Here is a 15,196-nt window from a genome sequence, read left to right as displayed (position 1 = left end):
ATTCATTACCACACTCTGCCCTGCACACTCAAACTCTTTATCACGCTCATTACCATATTCATTATCACACTCATTACCACACTCAGTTCAGCACACGCACACTCTTTACCATATTCATTATCACACTTATTATCACTCTACTACACTCGCTCTCACACACTCACTACCATATTTATTACCATATTCATTACCACACTCATTACCATATTCATTATCACACTCATTTCCACACTCCGTCCCGCACACTCACAGTCTTTATCACACTCATTACCATATCATTACCATATTCATTATCACACTCATTACCAGCCTCGCTCCCACCCCGCCTCACGCTCGCCGTTCCTCTCCCTCACGCCTCCACCAATCACGTCCCTCCCTCCCCGTGTGGCCCCGCCCCCTGGGCCCCGCCCCCTCAGCTGGCCCCCGGCGGTCTCTGGTGCGCACGCGCGGAGGTTCCGTGACCGCGGGCCGGGAGCGGCGGCGCCGGGCCCTGCTCGGGGTGAGGGGCCGGGGGCGCGGCTGAGCGGTGACGGGACCGGGGCACAGCGGGACAGCGGCGGCGCCGGGACGGGGAGCTGGGTCGGGTTGGGCCGGGCTGTGCTTCGCGGGGCGGGCACCCGCGGGCGGGCACCCCCGGCACCCCGTTCCCTGTGCCGCGCAGCCCGGGCCGTTCGCGAGGGACCGCCGGGGCGGTTGCGGCCGCTCCGGGCCCGGCCTGCCTGGGGTCCCGTGGGCCCGCGGGAACGGGCGCTGTTCCTCTCGCACCAGGCCCCCGCCCCGCCGCACCTTCCGGAGCGGTCGGTGTCGCCCGGACAGCCCGGGGGTGTCTGTGGTACCGGGGGCGGTGGGCGCCAGCAGCGGCTGCGGTGGTGGCGGTGCTGCCCAGGGCCGGGGGAGCTCCCTGAGGGGCGGGCGGCCCCCATGGGCTCCTCAGGCGGGACCCGGCTTGGCCCCTCCGGAGCTCCAGGGGCTCCTGCCACGAGCCGAAGGCATTGGGGAGTTGGAGGAGCCCTCCAGATGGTGCCAGGCTCTCACCTCACAAATCAGCGATCTCCCCGTAAATAACAACCCCCCTGCATGCCCAGAAGGACCCAGGAGCGGTCGGGCTGCACGCAAAGTGTGGTGAGATCCCGTGGCCGGGTGGGATCTGTGTCTGGCTGTACCTGCCCTCCTCTCGCTGCCTCAGTTTCTCAATTCACCCGTGCCCGAAACCAGCCCTCGGCTGAACTGTCAGGCAAACGCTTTGTTCCGTCTCTATTTTCCCCCTCCGAGGGGAACTTGCTTAAAAGCTTGTTTTGAATGGAAGCAGTCCAGATTTGGAGCAGCCGGGTTTTATTTCTTGTGTTGTTTTGGCTGTCAAGCCAGGCACCTTGTGCCGTGAGGATCAGCTTAGGGCAGGACCGGGATGGATCTGCGTCTTTCTCTGTTCTTTCTCTTTGGTTGGCGCTGATCGGTGCTGGGTGCTTGTGTAAGGGAAGGTGTGTTTGGGTGTGAATTACCTGGCAACAGCTTCCAGTCCTGTTGCATCGCGTTTTGCTGTGCCCACAAGTGCAGCTCAGCTGGTTTGGGGTCGGGGGAGGGCACAGGGCACCTGTAATGCTGCTCCAGTCGTGCCCCCTGCACAGGGTCACGTTTTACTGCAGCCCTGTGGGCTCCCTGTGCTTTGTGTGCTCCCCTAATCCCTGGCTAATCTCTTCCCATGGGATCTGTGGTGCCTTCCCAGCCCTGTCTCTAAAAGTGGTGTCGTGATGTTTAACGATCCCTCCTGGGCGCTCTCTTTTCTGAACAACCTGCTGGAAAGTCTCTTATTTTACCAATCTGGTGGTTTTTATTTTTAATTCAGCCCAGCTCAAGAGCTCCCGAGGCTCCTTTTCTTTTCCAGGTACAAGCTTGCATTTCGTGATAACTTTTATCAGCTCTGGCAATTCAAGTTCAGAAACTTAACAAAAGGAGTTGGCATTTTTAGAAATCATCTCAGACCCGTGAATTTTAAGATCCTGCATTTAAAGCGAAAGAGAATTCTGCTTTCTGGAAGTAGAGCAGAGAATTAAACACCGCTTTCAAAGGTTCAATTTCCATTCTCCAGCTTTCTCACCACCATTTGCTGGAGTTGGAGGAGCAGGGAGTGAAGCTGCTGGAAAACACATCTGAAATGCACTCAGCTTTTTTCCTGTCCAAGTCCCCAATTAAAGCCATGTGGACAAATGTTTCAGAGGTTGTGCTGGGAGTAAAGTTCCAACCAAACAAATCCATGCTCAGACTCTGAGCCAGTGTTGCCAAATACCTTCAGAGTGAAGGGCATCTGGCTGGAATATTTAAGTCTGCACTTGAATTAGCCAAGGTTTTGTTTTCACTGGAGGAAGGGTGGCTCAGAGGATTTTGTGACTGGAGCTACAACTGTTTGGTGAATAAGAGCTTTTAGGGCTGATGTGAATTTCAGCTTTTCCAGGTACTTTTAAAGCTTGAGGTGAAGAGTTCTAGTCCATGGGATTTGAGTAAAGATGTGAGCTGGGATGTGTAACACATCCCAAACCACGTCCCACTCTTCCCCAAACCCTTTTTGCTGTGGTGTAATGCTGAGCACTGTACAACCAGCTCCAGTATTGAATTTCTCAACTTTTACTATTTGTGTGCTGCTGAACTCTCAAAGAGAAATCAGGAACTGCAGCTTTAGGTCTTTTCTTTGTTATTTGCCATTACTGCAGGACTTGTGTAATTCTGGCTTACTGATGCTCTCCCACATTCCTCACTTCCCAATCCATGCAAGCAGCTGCTGGCTCCAGCAGCTTTAGCAAGAGCTGGCAGGAGGCTGAAATGCTCCCCTTGCTCCTCCTTTGGAGCAGCAGTCCCAGCACAGGAAATATTTTCCCTCTCTGATGGGGAAGTGGATGCTGGAGCACGCGACGCTCGCGTGCAGCACCTGCACGTGTGCTGCAGCACTCACAGCATCGCTGCCACCCGGGGCTGAGGGACAGGCTGGTGTCACCCTGCTGTCACCCCTGAGTGTGAGGTGGCACGGGAAGGAAGGAGGTGGCTTTTCTGCCTCGGTGTCTGCTTGTTTGCATTTCCTGCTGCTGTTTCAGAAAGGAAGGAAAAGGAGCCGCTGGGTGCCTCCTCACAGCCTCCCTCTCCTCCCTGCTCTGCGTGTGGCTGCTGATTAATGTTTGGTGACAACTTCGGGGGGGAAAAACAGTGTTGGTTCTGTATTTGGGGTTCAGAGCACCTCGTGCAGCTGGGGGGGGACAGAAAATGCCACAGCCTGGCTTTTGCTCTGAGTTGAGCATGGACAATGCTGGTGGTCCTTGAGCTGGAAAAGTGTTGGTGTGAAACCTGCCATAAAGTGCTTCTATATGTTTGTTTTGTGGGGTTTTTTTTGTTTGGTTTTGTTTTGGTTTTGGTTTTTTTTTTTTTTCTGTAACTACTGACTCCAAACTACTGACTCTTTATTTTATATGACTTTTGGGGCAGGTGTATCGTGGCATGGGTTAATAAAAGAAGTGGCAGAGGCAGGTGTTGGATTTGATACCTTAAGTCTTAATTTGCTGTTTGGAGCAGTGAAATAACTGTCCTTGGAATGGATTCCTAGGAAAAGATTAATAGCAGAGACCAGGGTAGCATCTTGGTGATGTTGGTTTGTCACCGAGACCAGTTGAGCTGAGGGTGTTGTATAAAATCTCAGAGCAGCTCATGAAGTGATTTACACTGAATTCCTGGGGAAACTGTTGCCTTCCTCTTATGAATGCAGACGTGTGGGTGGGTGTGTCTGTTCTGTGCTCACTCTCCTCTGTCTTTTTTAAGCTATCAAGCCACACGGGCGTGACGGATGGGACGCTCCACGGAGCGTGGGCTCTTCCCCCATCCGGCAGGGATGTCATTCTCTGTGCAGATGGCATCCTCCAGTGGAAGCCACCCACTGCTGCTCTGCCTCTTGGGAGACCTGAACTCCTCCATTGGACGGGGAGGAAGCTCACGGCTCCCTGCTGGCTGCTGGGAGTTAAGCGAGCAGTCAATGACGCGAGGCCTCGCAAGGGAGAAGGAGAATTTATTTTAAAACAAAATGAGTTCCACTCATTCACAGCCGAATCCACCTACACACGAGCACTAACGTGGGGATCTCCAAGTGGTTGTCCAGCATTTGGACAGATGTGTGTGCAGATAGTTTGGACAGGATTCCTTGGAATGACACAACAGATAAGGAATGTTAAATATCAGACCTCTGGTGATCACGTGATGCCTTTGGATCTGTTCTTTTTACATCCCTTGGAGGCTGAGAGTGGTGATCTCTTGTTGTTGGAATTTATTCACTGTCCTTTGTGTCTTTGTCTGGTCCTTGGGCTCCTACTCTTTCTCTGTTCTTCTCCAAATCATCTCTTAAGGGCTTGAGTCTCTAATGCTGCTTGTCCCTCGTTTCAAGACGGTCCTTGTTTTTCAACTGAGAAGCTGCAAATAGGTGTGCTTTGATCTTGAAGATCTCCTAAATCAGTGCCCTCAGCACAGGCAGTTGATTGTGCCCTGTGTTCCTCCTGGCTCTCTTGTACTCCTTCCCATCTGTTTTTTGCTGGGATCACACTGAACTAAAGAAGAGTTTGTACCGTGATTTGCAAACTGTGCATTAAGAGTTGTTTCCTGGCTCTGTTTGCATGTGTAATGCCTCACAGGAGTCACAGGACTCATCCTGGGCCAAAACTAAGTGATCAGAAGCCTGAATGGAGCTGATGGTGTAGCCCTGGAGCTCAGATCAGTGTGAAGGGTTTGGGAACCGTTTGTGTGACTCAGTCATTTCTGTGAACGAGTGTTTGGCCAGCATTGGGGTGGTCACTGTGGTGCTGCCAGGAGCAGTGCTGAGCATGGGCAAGGGGCAGAATGGCAGCTTGCCTTGGCACACTGCTGGCTGCTGAGTGTCTGTCTGAGCTCATGCCAGGGCTTGCAGGTCTGCCTGACACAGGGAGGGTTTGGTACAGATGTCTGGTGGCTCAGGTGGTGTTTGGTGCCACAAACCATAGGAAACAGAGTCTCCCTGAAGAGTGCTTGCCCTCAATTAGCACAGATTGCCAGCACTGGCAGGGAGTAAGTGGTGGTACCTCATTCACCCTCAGCCAGAGGGTTCTGAGGCCAGTCTGCTTCTCTGGAGTCCCTTAATCCATAGTGGACATCTTCTGTGAAAGTCAGAGCTTGTTCCCCTCTGTCCTGGTTTAGGACAAATTAGGGGAAATCTCCAAAAGGGAGCCCTCCAAACAAAACAAACCTCCAACCACCCCTCACCCAACACCGGGTTCGGGAAGGAATTTCTCGGAGGAGCAAAGTGGAAAACAAAACCTATTTATTTACAAATAACAAAAGAACACTCCCCAACACAAGAAAAGAAAAGAAAAGAGACTGTGTTGTGAAGGGTGCTGAGCTTCTCTTGCAAGCTCCAGGTGTCCTGGACGTCTCAGGTCAGGTCCGGAGCCGGTCCAGTACCTTCAGGGGAGGGTAAGAAAGAGGGAACAAAAGAAAAGGAAAAAAAAAAACAGCGCAAAAAGCAGAAAGCAAGCAAGCAAAGCGGCTAGCCAAGCCAAGCAGCCAAAAGCCAAAAGGCCTGGTCAAACACTCCCCCCCTCTCTTCCCCGCCCTGCCGCAGCAAGACGGCCGGGGAGGGGGGGGAAGAGAGAAAAGGCACAGCTGCCAGACACAACACACGATATTGGGATAAAGGCTGTCACCCCACGACACTCTCTCTTATGTGATGTGGGGTGGGGTGATTTGGGACATCGTTCTCAGCTCCCTGTGCTTTCTCTTTCTTGCTGCAGGTCCCCAGGAGAAGATGGTGTAAGGCCAGCTCAGATGGCTTGTATGATGTGGGGTGATTTGGGACATCATTCTCAGCTCCTTGTGCTCTCTGTGTTTCTTGCCGCAGGTGCCCAGGAGAAGATGGTGTGAGGCCAGCTGGGCTGCCCCTCGGAGCCGCTGGTGCCCGGAGCTCAGGGAGGAGCATGGCCGCAGCTCAGGGAGCGGGAGGCGGCTCAGCCTCGGCCGCGCCCTCGGGCCCGCCCGCTTCTGCCGCGGGGCACGGCGGCGGCTCCACGGCTGTGGCCGTGTGGGAGTGGCAGGATGAGTTCGGCAGGTGGAGGCCGTACCGAGGCAATGTCTGCAGCTACATTGAGCAGGTTATCCAGGCCTCGCAGCAGAAGGGCCGGCGCTCGGGGTCGGGGCTGGTCAGCAGCATTCCTTTGGGACACGCCGATCCCGCCTTGGCTCCCTATGTCATCGACATTCCAAGCCTGACACAGTTCCGGCAGGATACAGGTAAGGGAGATTCCCCACCCGTTCTGCTGGTGTGCTTGGGGACAAGCAGGGCCTCGTGCTGTGTATGAGAGCCCTGCAAAGCTGTTTGTTACCATGCTGGGCAGCTCTGTGAGCATCTGAGCAGCATCTGCTGCTCTCCTAATGCTGTGTGGAAAAATCTCTGGAGCTGGGGGCAGGCAGACAGCCATGATCTCTTCAGGAGCATCATCAGGGGACCCCTGGAGCTCCCAGCCTGTGAGCCAGAGCTCTCAGAGCTGGAAACTTCCCTCCCCCCCCAATCCATTCAAGATCACTTGCGTAAAAAAGGCCTTTTTACGATTCCAACCCTCCTGCTTGAATCCCTTGCTCCCTCTGGAGTTGGAGTGCCAGCTGCTTTGCCTTGGCATGCAGCCCTGCTCAAGCTGCTTGTGAGTGCCTGCAGCCCCCGCACGACACCAAAACGCTGCAGCAGAATCTTCCCTCCACTTGTGCTGGGTGAGCCCGGCTCGCTTCCTCCCAGGGAGAAAGGGCAGGGTGGGATCAACAGCAGAATTGAAACCTCCTTTTCATTCTCCTGTCTCTGGGGTCACTGGGAGTAGCAGCTCAGAATTTGCAGAGATGACTCCTGCCCTTTTTTGCTGCAGATGTGCTGAGCAGCTGGAGCTTAGAAAAAGGGCAAGGATGGAATGCATGCACTTCATCCCTGGAAAATCCAGGGAGATCCCGAATTACATGCCCCAGATGAATGGCTGCTTTGGAAAGTTTTTCATCCATCAGTTTCCCCTTTGTCAGTGTCTCTCCCATCACTCCAGGACGCAGTTGAGCATCATGCCAAGCTTTGTAGAGGGGCATGTGCTGGTTTCTTGCCAGTTGAAACAGTAAATGAGCAATATTTTGAATTAACTGCATGATCAGCCAGTTCCAGCAGGAAAGGGAAGTGGTTGGAGCAAATGTCAGTGGTCATCACAGCTGCATCCGTGTTTTTATTCTGACTTGGTGACCTTAGGCTGAGTTTATCTAGTGGTGTCCTGGGTGAGGTGAGGAGCTTCTAAGCTGGATGTCTGGCAGGTGTGCTCAGCTTGGCCTGTTCAAACACCTGGAAGGCCAGCTGAGGCTGTGGCTTTGAGTGGTACAGTGTGGACCACCAGAGCTGGCACCAGCAGCTGTTTCTCTCCTGGTTTTTTTCATGCCAAACTTGTGAAGGAGCCTTCCAGCCTCTGGCCCTTCCAGCCAGTGCTCCAACCTGTGGGCAGCAGCCCTAAGCCTTGTGCTGAAGGTGAGCAGAGAGCCTGTGGGGTGGGTGAAATGTGTCCCAGTGTGAATGGGACATTCTTTTCCACAGGTACAGCTGTCTGTCCTTAGAGGGTTTGTATCTCTTTAGGTCCTCAAAGATCTCTTTAGGTCCTCAAAAGATCTCAAAACAGCCAGTGAATATTGTCCATTTTAGGGTGGTTTGGAGCTGTTCTTCTCTGGGGGACAGTCCAGTTCAATTCTGGAAATGCTGTTGGCTGATATGATCTCATCTTTCCACTAGATCTGAGTCTGAGTTAATAACAAAAAGGCTGATTCTGCTCCACAGCTCTCCTGCAGTGTTTCCCATTGATCCAAAGGGATGCTGATCCGTGCTGTGAACTCTCTCCACAAATACCTGTGTGCTCTGCAATGTGACTGTTGGAAAAGCTCTCACATCCCCTTGCCATGGCCCAGTTCTGAGCAAAGCTTTTTCCCTCTGCAAGGCTCTGCCTTCAACATGAGCCCTCCTGAGCCAGCCGCCAGCTGAACTTTGTCATGTGCTGGAGAAAAGAATCTCTACAGGAAACATCCCCATGAAAAATCTTTAAACAGTGCAAAAAATAGGCTGTTGTATTCTGCTCATTAGCTATTAGACAGATAAATAGGCTCTTCAAAGGAAGCCAGGGAGAATAACAGGAAGCCAGTGTTAAGGGGAGCAGCGTCCCCAGCAGCAGGGAGTGACAGCTGTGCGGGGGGATCTTGGGGCAGAATTAGCTGTGGGCTTCAGCTGCTGCTCAAGGCAGATTAGCTGGGAGTGAGTGCAGGGGAGCAGCAGGAGTTGTCCTCTCCCCACAGCTGTTTGCCCACCCTGGAGAGGAATGCCAGTTTCCCAGCCAGCCTGGGGGAAGGGAGATGTTTTCCAAGCACATTGCCTTGCTCTTGTTGTTGACTCCTAAAAAAATCTTCTTTCTACTGCTGTTTGAGGGTGTTAAAAACACAAGTTGCTTGCAAGTCCTGCAGTCCTCTTTGTGCTCTTTTAGCTTCTGAGCTGCCAGTGGAGCAGGGGAAGCCTTGCTAATGTCCTGAGATGTGTCCCACTGGATACCTTGTCTTACCTGTAGCAGTCCCCTTTCTCTGGGAGCAGGTTCCCTGCACTCATGTCTCACCATCTCATTCCCAGTCCAGTCCCATCCTCCTCCTGCTCAGGGGTTCATTCCTGAAGTTATCCACCTTTTGAGGCTGTTTGTGTTTCTGAAACTTGCTGGATAGGAGAAGTCATTGCTAGACTTTGCTTTTGGCTGTTTAGTCTGCTTTTCCACTCAGGCATCAATTCCAGGCTGGGAAGGTCATCTTGGTTCTGATAGTTTCTGCCAGAGGAAGGTCTGGTGCCACAGGAATCCTGAGCTCCATGGTTGAGCTGTTGGGGAGGTTGCTGTGGTGTTTTAAGTGTGCTGCTGAGATGTTTGTTGGCTGGTGTCACTGGAGAGTCCTGCTCTACAATAAGCAGGGTGCTTGGTGCTGCTCTGGAGCAGAAACACAAGTCCTTGGTCTGGCACATTCTGCCTTGGAGAGAACCTTGGCCTTTGTGTCAGCTCTGGAGCTCCAGCAGTGCTGAGATAAGGAAACAGTTACAGTTTTCACAGCTGTTGGGTACAATAAGAGCAGCATGATCCTCATGCCAGCAGGCAGAGCCTGAACACAGCAGCAGTTGGATTCTGGCAGTGTGGAGTCCCACATGGGCTGTCCTCCCTCTTCTTTGGGATGTGCTTGTTGGGTGTGAAGCCTGCCTGGATTGTCTGTGCCCCACAGAGTCTCCAGTGATATCCTGGGGCAATTCTCCTCAGGCTTTAGGTGTGGGCCTTTGTAAACGTGCCAGTTTTCACCTGGGGTCCTGGAACATAGTGCCATAACTCTCATGACCTCTTTAGAGGCTGTATTTTATTTTTTTTTTCTCTTGGTGCTCTTCTTTGAACTCATCCTGTGCTATAACATCTCACTGCACCCCTGTTCACCCTCACCTTCTTGGATCCCCAGACTTGCCTTCCCCACAGCCTTTCCTGCTCCTCTTTCTCTGTGCAGAATGCTGCTGAGGGTTTTTTCCTGCAGTAGCAGTTTTGACCCTGCTGCAAGAACCCATTTTCAAAGATTACAGAGCTTCTGTCCTGTTTGGTGGCTTCCTTCCCTCTCATTAGGCTGCTGCTTTTTTGAAGTAAGGGATGAAATACCCAGGAGTGGAGTCATCCTGGAAAGCCAGGCTTCCAGGGAGTTCGAGCTCCAGCTGTCGCTGTCGAGCGGCCTTGCAAGAGTAGAGTTTCTCCTTCCATTTCTCTCCTTTGTCTGAACAGCTGCTCTCTCCAGTTTTAAGTCACTTCATTGTCTTCCCCTCTCTAGCCTTGCTCTCTCTCTCAGCAGTCAGAAGTTTGCCCTTCTCCAGAGTCTTTGCCCTTGCCCCTTGTGGGACTTCCCCCACTCTCCCAAGACTGAAATTTCCCCGTCCCTTGTGTAACAAAGTGGGTGTTCAGCCCCTTAAGTGCTCCTACAAAGTACTTCCCGATGGTGTCTTGTCTCTATAGTTACTCTGTTGTCAAGGCTGTGGGAGTTGTTTTTTTTTTAACCAGATCTGTGCCTCAGCCTGATTTTTTTTTTCTTTTTCCTTTTTTTTCCCTTTAACGTCAGGGAGGCATATGTGATCACTGTGCCTTTGTGCTTGGGTGTGTCTGCGTCTGCATCCTCTCTCCTTCCCTCCTTTCCCACCCTTCCTCCTTGCAGCTTTTGAACCTGCTGCCAGCCCACAATCAGATTTGGCAGAGGGACAGGGATCTCAGGGATGTTGCGTTTTTCTGAGCTTCATGAGCAAACCCAGCCCTTTTGGGAAGAGAAGATCTTTTAGTGTCCTTCTTGAAGGGACAGTGAGAAAAAGGCAGTGTGGATCTGTGCAGAAACAAATCCCCAGGACAACATCCCTCTTGGTTCTCTGCTGGCTAAATGGTTGTGTGTGACAGTGTTCACAGGGGTCTCAGGTTCAGGGAAGAGACGAGGATCTGACTCCATGTTTCAGAAGGCTTGATTTATTATTTTGTGATATATATTACATTAAAACTATACTATAAGAATAGAAGAAAGGATTTCTTCAGAAGGCCAGCTAAGAATAGAAAAAGAAGGAAGGTTTGTGGCTCGGGTTCTTTGTCCAAGGCAAAGAGGATCTGACTCCATGTTTCAGAAGGCTTGAGTTATTATTTTATGATATATATTACATTAAAACTATACTATATATTACATTAAAACTATACTATAAGAATAGAAGAAAGGATTTCTTCAGAAGGCCAGCTAAGAATAGAGAAAGAAGGAAGGTTTGTGGCTCGGGTTCTTTGTCCAAGGCAGCTCACTGTGATTGGCCATTAATTAGAAACAACCAACATGGGCGAATCAAAGATCCACCCGTTGCATTCCACAGCAGCAGATAACCATTGTCTACATTTTGTTCCTGAGGCCTCTCAGCTTCTCAGGAGGAGAAATCCCAAGGAAAGGGATTTCCATAAAAGATGTCCCTGCAGCTGTGTTCATTGTGCCCTGCTCTCCCCACAGGGACCATGCGGGCTGTCCGCAGGCACGTCTTCCCGGGGGACTCTGCCGCTGGCCAGGGCGTGGTGTGGGAGTGGCAGAACGACGAGGGCGGCTGGTCCCCGTACGAGATGAACGTCTGCGTGTTCCTGGAGCAGGCCCGTGCCACCAACCACCAGCGAGTGGATCTGGGGCCCTTGGGCTACAACTATGAAGTTGACTTTGTGGCTCAGGTGCAGACCAACAAGAGCACGCGCTTCCGCCGCAGCGTCCAGAGGCGCTTGGACGCCCCGTACCCGGTGACCACCTCCACCACGCCCCTGCACACTGGGGTGGGATGTTCTTGCCAGCAGTGCTGGCCAAACAGCGGGACTGGCCCCATCACCACGCGCTACCGACACTCCACAAACTCTCCCAACTCTGCCGCTGCTCACCAGGTTCCCGGGAGGACAGCGTCTGGAAGTTCTTCCAACGTCGGCTTCGTGCCCTATAACAAACCCGCTTTGACTGGAGCGAGGTCAACACCAAGACTCAATGCACAGAGCACCTTGGTTTTGGCTCAGACTGGGAGCCTCAGTGCAGCATTGGCAGCATCTAATGGAGTCAGGTACAGATCCTAATTCACCTTTAAATACCATGTGTGTGTCCAAGAGATCCTAATTCACCTTTAAATACCATATCTGTGTCCAAGAGATCCTAATTCACCTTTAAATACCATATCTGTGTCCAAGAGATCCTAATTCACCTTTAAATACCATGTGTGTGTCCAAGAGATCCTAATTCACCTTTAAATACCATGTGTGTGTCCAAGAGATCCTAATTCACCTTTAAATACCATGTGTGTGTCCAAGAGATCCTAATTCACCTTTAAATACCATGTGTGTGTCCAAGAGATCCTAATTCACCTTTAAATACCATGTGTGTGTCCAAGAGATCCTAATTCACCTTTAAATACCATGTGTGTGTCCAAGAGATCCTAATTCACCTTTAAATACCATGTGTGTGTCCAAGAGATCCTAATTCACCTTTAAATACCATGTGTGTGTCCAAGAGATCCTAATTCACCTTTAAATACCATGTGTGTGTCCAAGAGATCTGCTGTGCTCAGGTCTGCATCCAGGAGCCTCTCTATCCCACAGGACCTCCCACAAGGGTCTTGTCCCTAGGAAAGAGAGGTTTGTGCCTGTATGTCCAGTACAGTGGATGAAAAGACTTCCCCTCTGCTTTCTACCTCTTTTTTTCCCATTTGAAATACAATCCCTGTCTACCAGTCTCCCTGAACCACAGGCCAGTTCACTCAAGTTGGGATTCTGAAGGCTTGAGAAAATTAATAGTGAGCAGTGGTATTTTGAGTTAGGTTAGAAAACAACTTTGAGGGGAATTCAGTGAAGGAAAAGGGGACTTGTAAACACACCTATTTAATTCAAATTAGGCAGTAGAGTGGAACACTGCTCTGCATTCTAAGCTCTTCCTCTTTTCCTCTTCAAGGAGGGACCACAGGACTCATTGCATGTGGCTAGGACTTCATGAACTCCCTGTGAAAATCAAGTTGTTTTTCAGGCTAAGTGGTGATGAAGAGCAGAGGTGCCACTGGATCCATTTTCACTATGGCTCTTCTCTGGAACCAGTGTGCATCTCTCAGCCCAGGATTTCAGCTCCTGTCAGCTAGAGCCAAAGGAGGGCTGTGTTTGCACCTTACTGGTGGGGGAGGAAGAGCCTCACTTCTCTTGAGGCCTTTTGGTTGCTGCCAGCTCAGTGAAAAGCAGAGGCTTGTGGTCTGACAGCCTGGCTCCTCTCCATGGCACAGGCTGCTGGGGCCAGCCACAGTTGGTTATTCCACTTGCAGGATCTTAACTCTTCCTGTGCTCCAGCCCTTGCTGGCAGAGGTGTGTGTGGCCTGTCTGTGGCAGTGCTGGCACCAAGTGTGACCCAGCAAGGGCTGGCTGACTGCTCCCTCTGTTTGTGAGTGGCTGGAAGTGGCAGAGCCTTACACTCACCTCACTGGGAGTAATCCAGCTGTTGAACCCCTGAGAAACTGCAGGGAACTTGCCAGGGCTGACTTACCTGTCCAAGTACAGAGGTAAGAGATCTTAGAAGCACATTCTGCTAATTGCATGAGGCACAGGGGTTTGAGCTTTGTTTTGCATCTCATTTGTGTTTTAAACAAGGCTGTGAATCTTGAGATGTTTTTCTTAGTGTCATGTCAGGACTTTACCCTGTTGAGGGTCACCCAAGTGAAATGACTTCTGACATCCTGTTCTTCTTTCTCACGGTCTTTTTTTGGTGCTTTTTTTCCACCTGGTGATTTTTTGTGTTGCCTTAAGCATCCACAGTGCTTCTCAGTTCTAGTCACTTTCAAGCAGGGCTGAAAATCAGCCCCCAGTAAGACTCTGCCTGTCTCCTGAAGAAGATGCCAAATTCCCCCTCTCACAGGAATTTCTGGTGGGTGCATGGGGTCACTGGGCTGCCTGGAGCCCCCAAAAGATTTGCAAAGTGACTCAGGGTGGGGAGGTTGAGCAGGAAGAGCCAAGTGCTGCAGCAGTTGCCCCACAAGCCTGTCTGGAGCTGATCAGGGTCTGGGTATGTTGTGTGCTCCTGGTGGAGGGAGGATGGGACAGAGATGCTTGGAGGGGATTGTCACAGGCTCCTGACCATGAACTGAGCCCATGGCCCAGGCAGTGCTGACTGAGAGGAGAGGGGTGGCCAGGATGTGCCCATGGCTGGCTGAGGTTGGGCTGTTGGAACCTGTTTTGCAGCTCAGCTGTTTGTGTTGTGTTGGTGTCCTGGCAATCACCCCCAGCCAAGCCAGCCTTTCTGGGGGATTGTACAGGTAAATCTATGGCACACAGGGCAGGTGGCAGCTCTTTGGGTGCCAGGGAGTGTGTGAGTGCTGTCAGACCTGTGTGCTGTCTGTCTGTCCCTTGGGCTGTGGTCTTCACTCCTTTGGGATTAGTTTTGCAGCTCTCCTTTATCCCTGCCAGAACAACAAGTGCACACAGGGGGGCAATCTCTGTCTTCCAGCAGGGTGCCATGTGTCAAAGGGACTTTTTCATCCCCAGCTGCCAGCTCAGGATGGCTTTTCCCCATCAGCCCAGTGCTGGGGTTGGCAGGAAATGCCACTGGCTGGGTGTAATTGTTCCTGGCTGGAGTTACAGGCTCAGGCTCATGGAACCCATGTCCCAGCAGAAAATCCTTTAATTTCTGTGAATTAGGGGAAACCTGAGTAGCAAACTCTAACAATGTGTTTCATTTAATTCCTAAACCCAGAGCATTCCTGGGTTATTTTATCCATTAGGTTCTGTGTCTTCCCCTCCTCAGACATAGTGTGGTGGTTAGTTCCCCTTCCCTTGCAGTCAGTGCCCTGCATCTCCCTACAGTCTGGCCATTTTGGTTAATTATCCTGCATTAATTATCCTGCCACAGGTTTCTGGCTGTGCTCTCTTAGCTGTGATGTGCAATTCCTGTGCTCAGAGACCCAAGGGAAGGGAGCACTGGGCCATGGTGCATCCTCTGGAGTCTGCTAAAGGTCGTGTTGTGTTCACTCCAAAGCAGCCCTGACAGATTACTTGCTTTTACAAAACTGCTGATCTCCACTAAACTTGCAGAGGTGGCTGAGCTGCAACTGGCAGAAGGGCTCAAAAACTCCCTGGGAGTTTTTGAAATGCAGTGCAGTTGTTTACACCAAATTTCTTTAGAAGACACAGCTAAAAATGGCAGCTGTGTTTTCTAAAGAAATTGGGTGTGAATTTCTTTAGAAAACACAGCTAAAAATGGCAGCACCTCTCTGACAGGGCTGAGAAGGAGGTGCAGTTCATCCTGGAAAGCTGCCTGGCTCCCTGTGTGGCTCTGGCAGTTATTTCTAGCAGGGGTAGCCCCCAGAACAGGCATGCCCAGGCTGCTGTGCCACTGAGGTGATTAAATGCATTTCCTGCTTGCTGGAGGGTGGAGCTCCAGCCCTGCCAAATGCACTTTAATTTCCTCCTGCTCTCAAGAGGGTCAAAGCCACTGGAAAACCCAGAGAGGAGTGCCAAGGCTTAACTAGATGCTAATATCCTTGGCTGTGCTGCTAATAAATTACATACATGTGGGCAAGTTATTTTGCTTCTTGGTGCATTAGCTTCCTCTGGTGGGTTAAACA

At 51.4% G+C, this 15,196-nt stretch overlaps 1 protein-coding gene across 1 annotated transcript in view; it reads left to right on the top strand.

Moving 5' to 3' along the window:
* The first annotated feature begins 424 nt into the window (after positions 1–424).
* Positions 425–15,196, top strand: part of DTX2 (deltex E3 ubiquitin ligase 2) — a 36,022-nt gene continuing 21,250 nt past the window's right edge. The window contains exons 1-3 of the mRNA XM_058037818.1: positions 425–499; positions 5,897–6,285; positions 11,083–11,665. Of these exons, the coding sequence (XP_057893801.1) occupies positions 5,973–6,285; positions 11,083–11,665 (896 nt within the window). The 5' untranslated portion in view covers positions 425–499; positions 5,897–5,972. The remainder of the gene's footprint in view (positions 500–5,896; positions 6,286–11,082; positions 11,666–15,196) is intronic.

Source organism: Melospiza georgiana, chromosome 19, assembly GCF_028018845.1.
Source record: "Melospiza georgiana isolate bMelGeo1 chromosome 19, bMelGeo1.pri, whole genome shotgun sequence".
Classification (NCBI taxonomy): Eukaryota; Metazoa; Chordata; class Aves; order Passeriformes; family Passerellidae; genus Melospiza; species Melospiza georgiana.
This window is presented reverse-complemented; position numbering and strand designations above follow the sequence as displayed.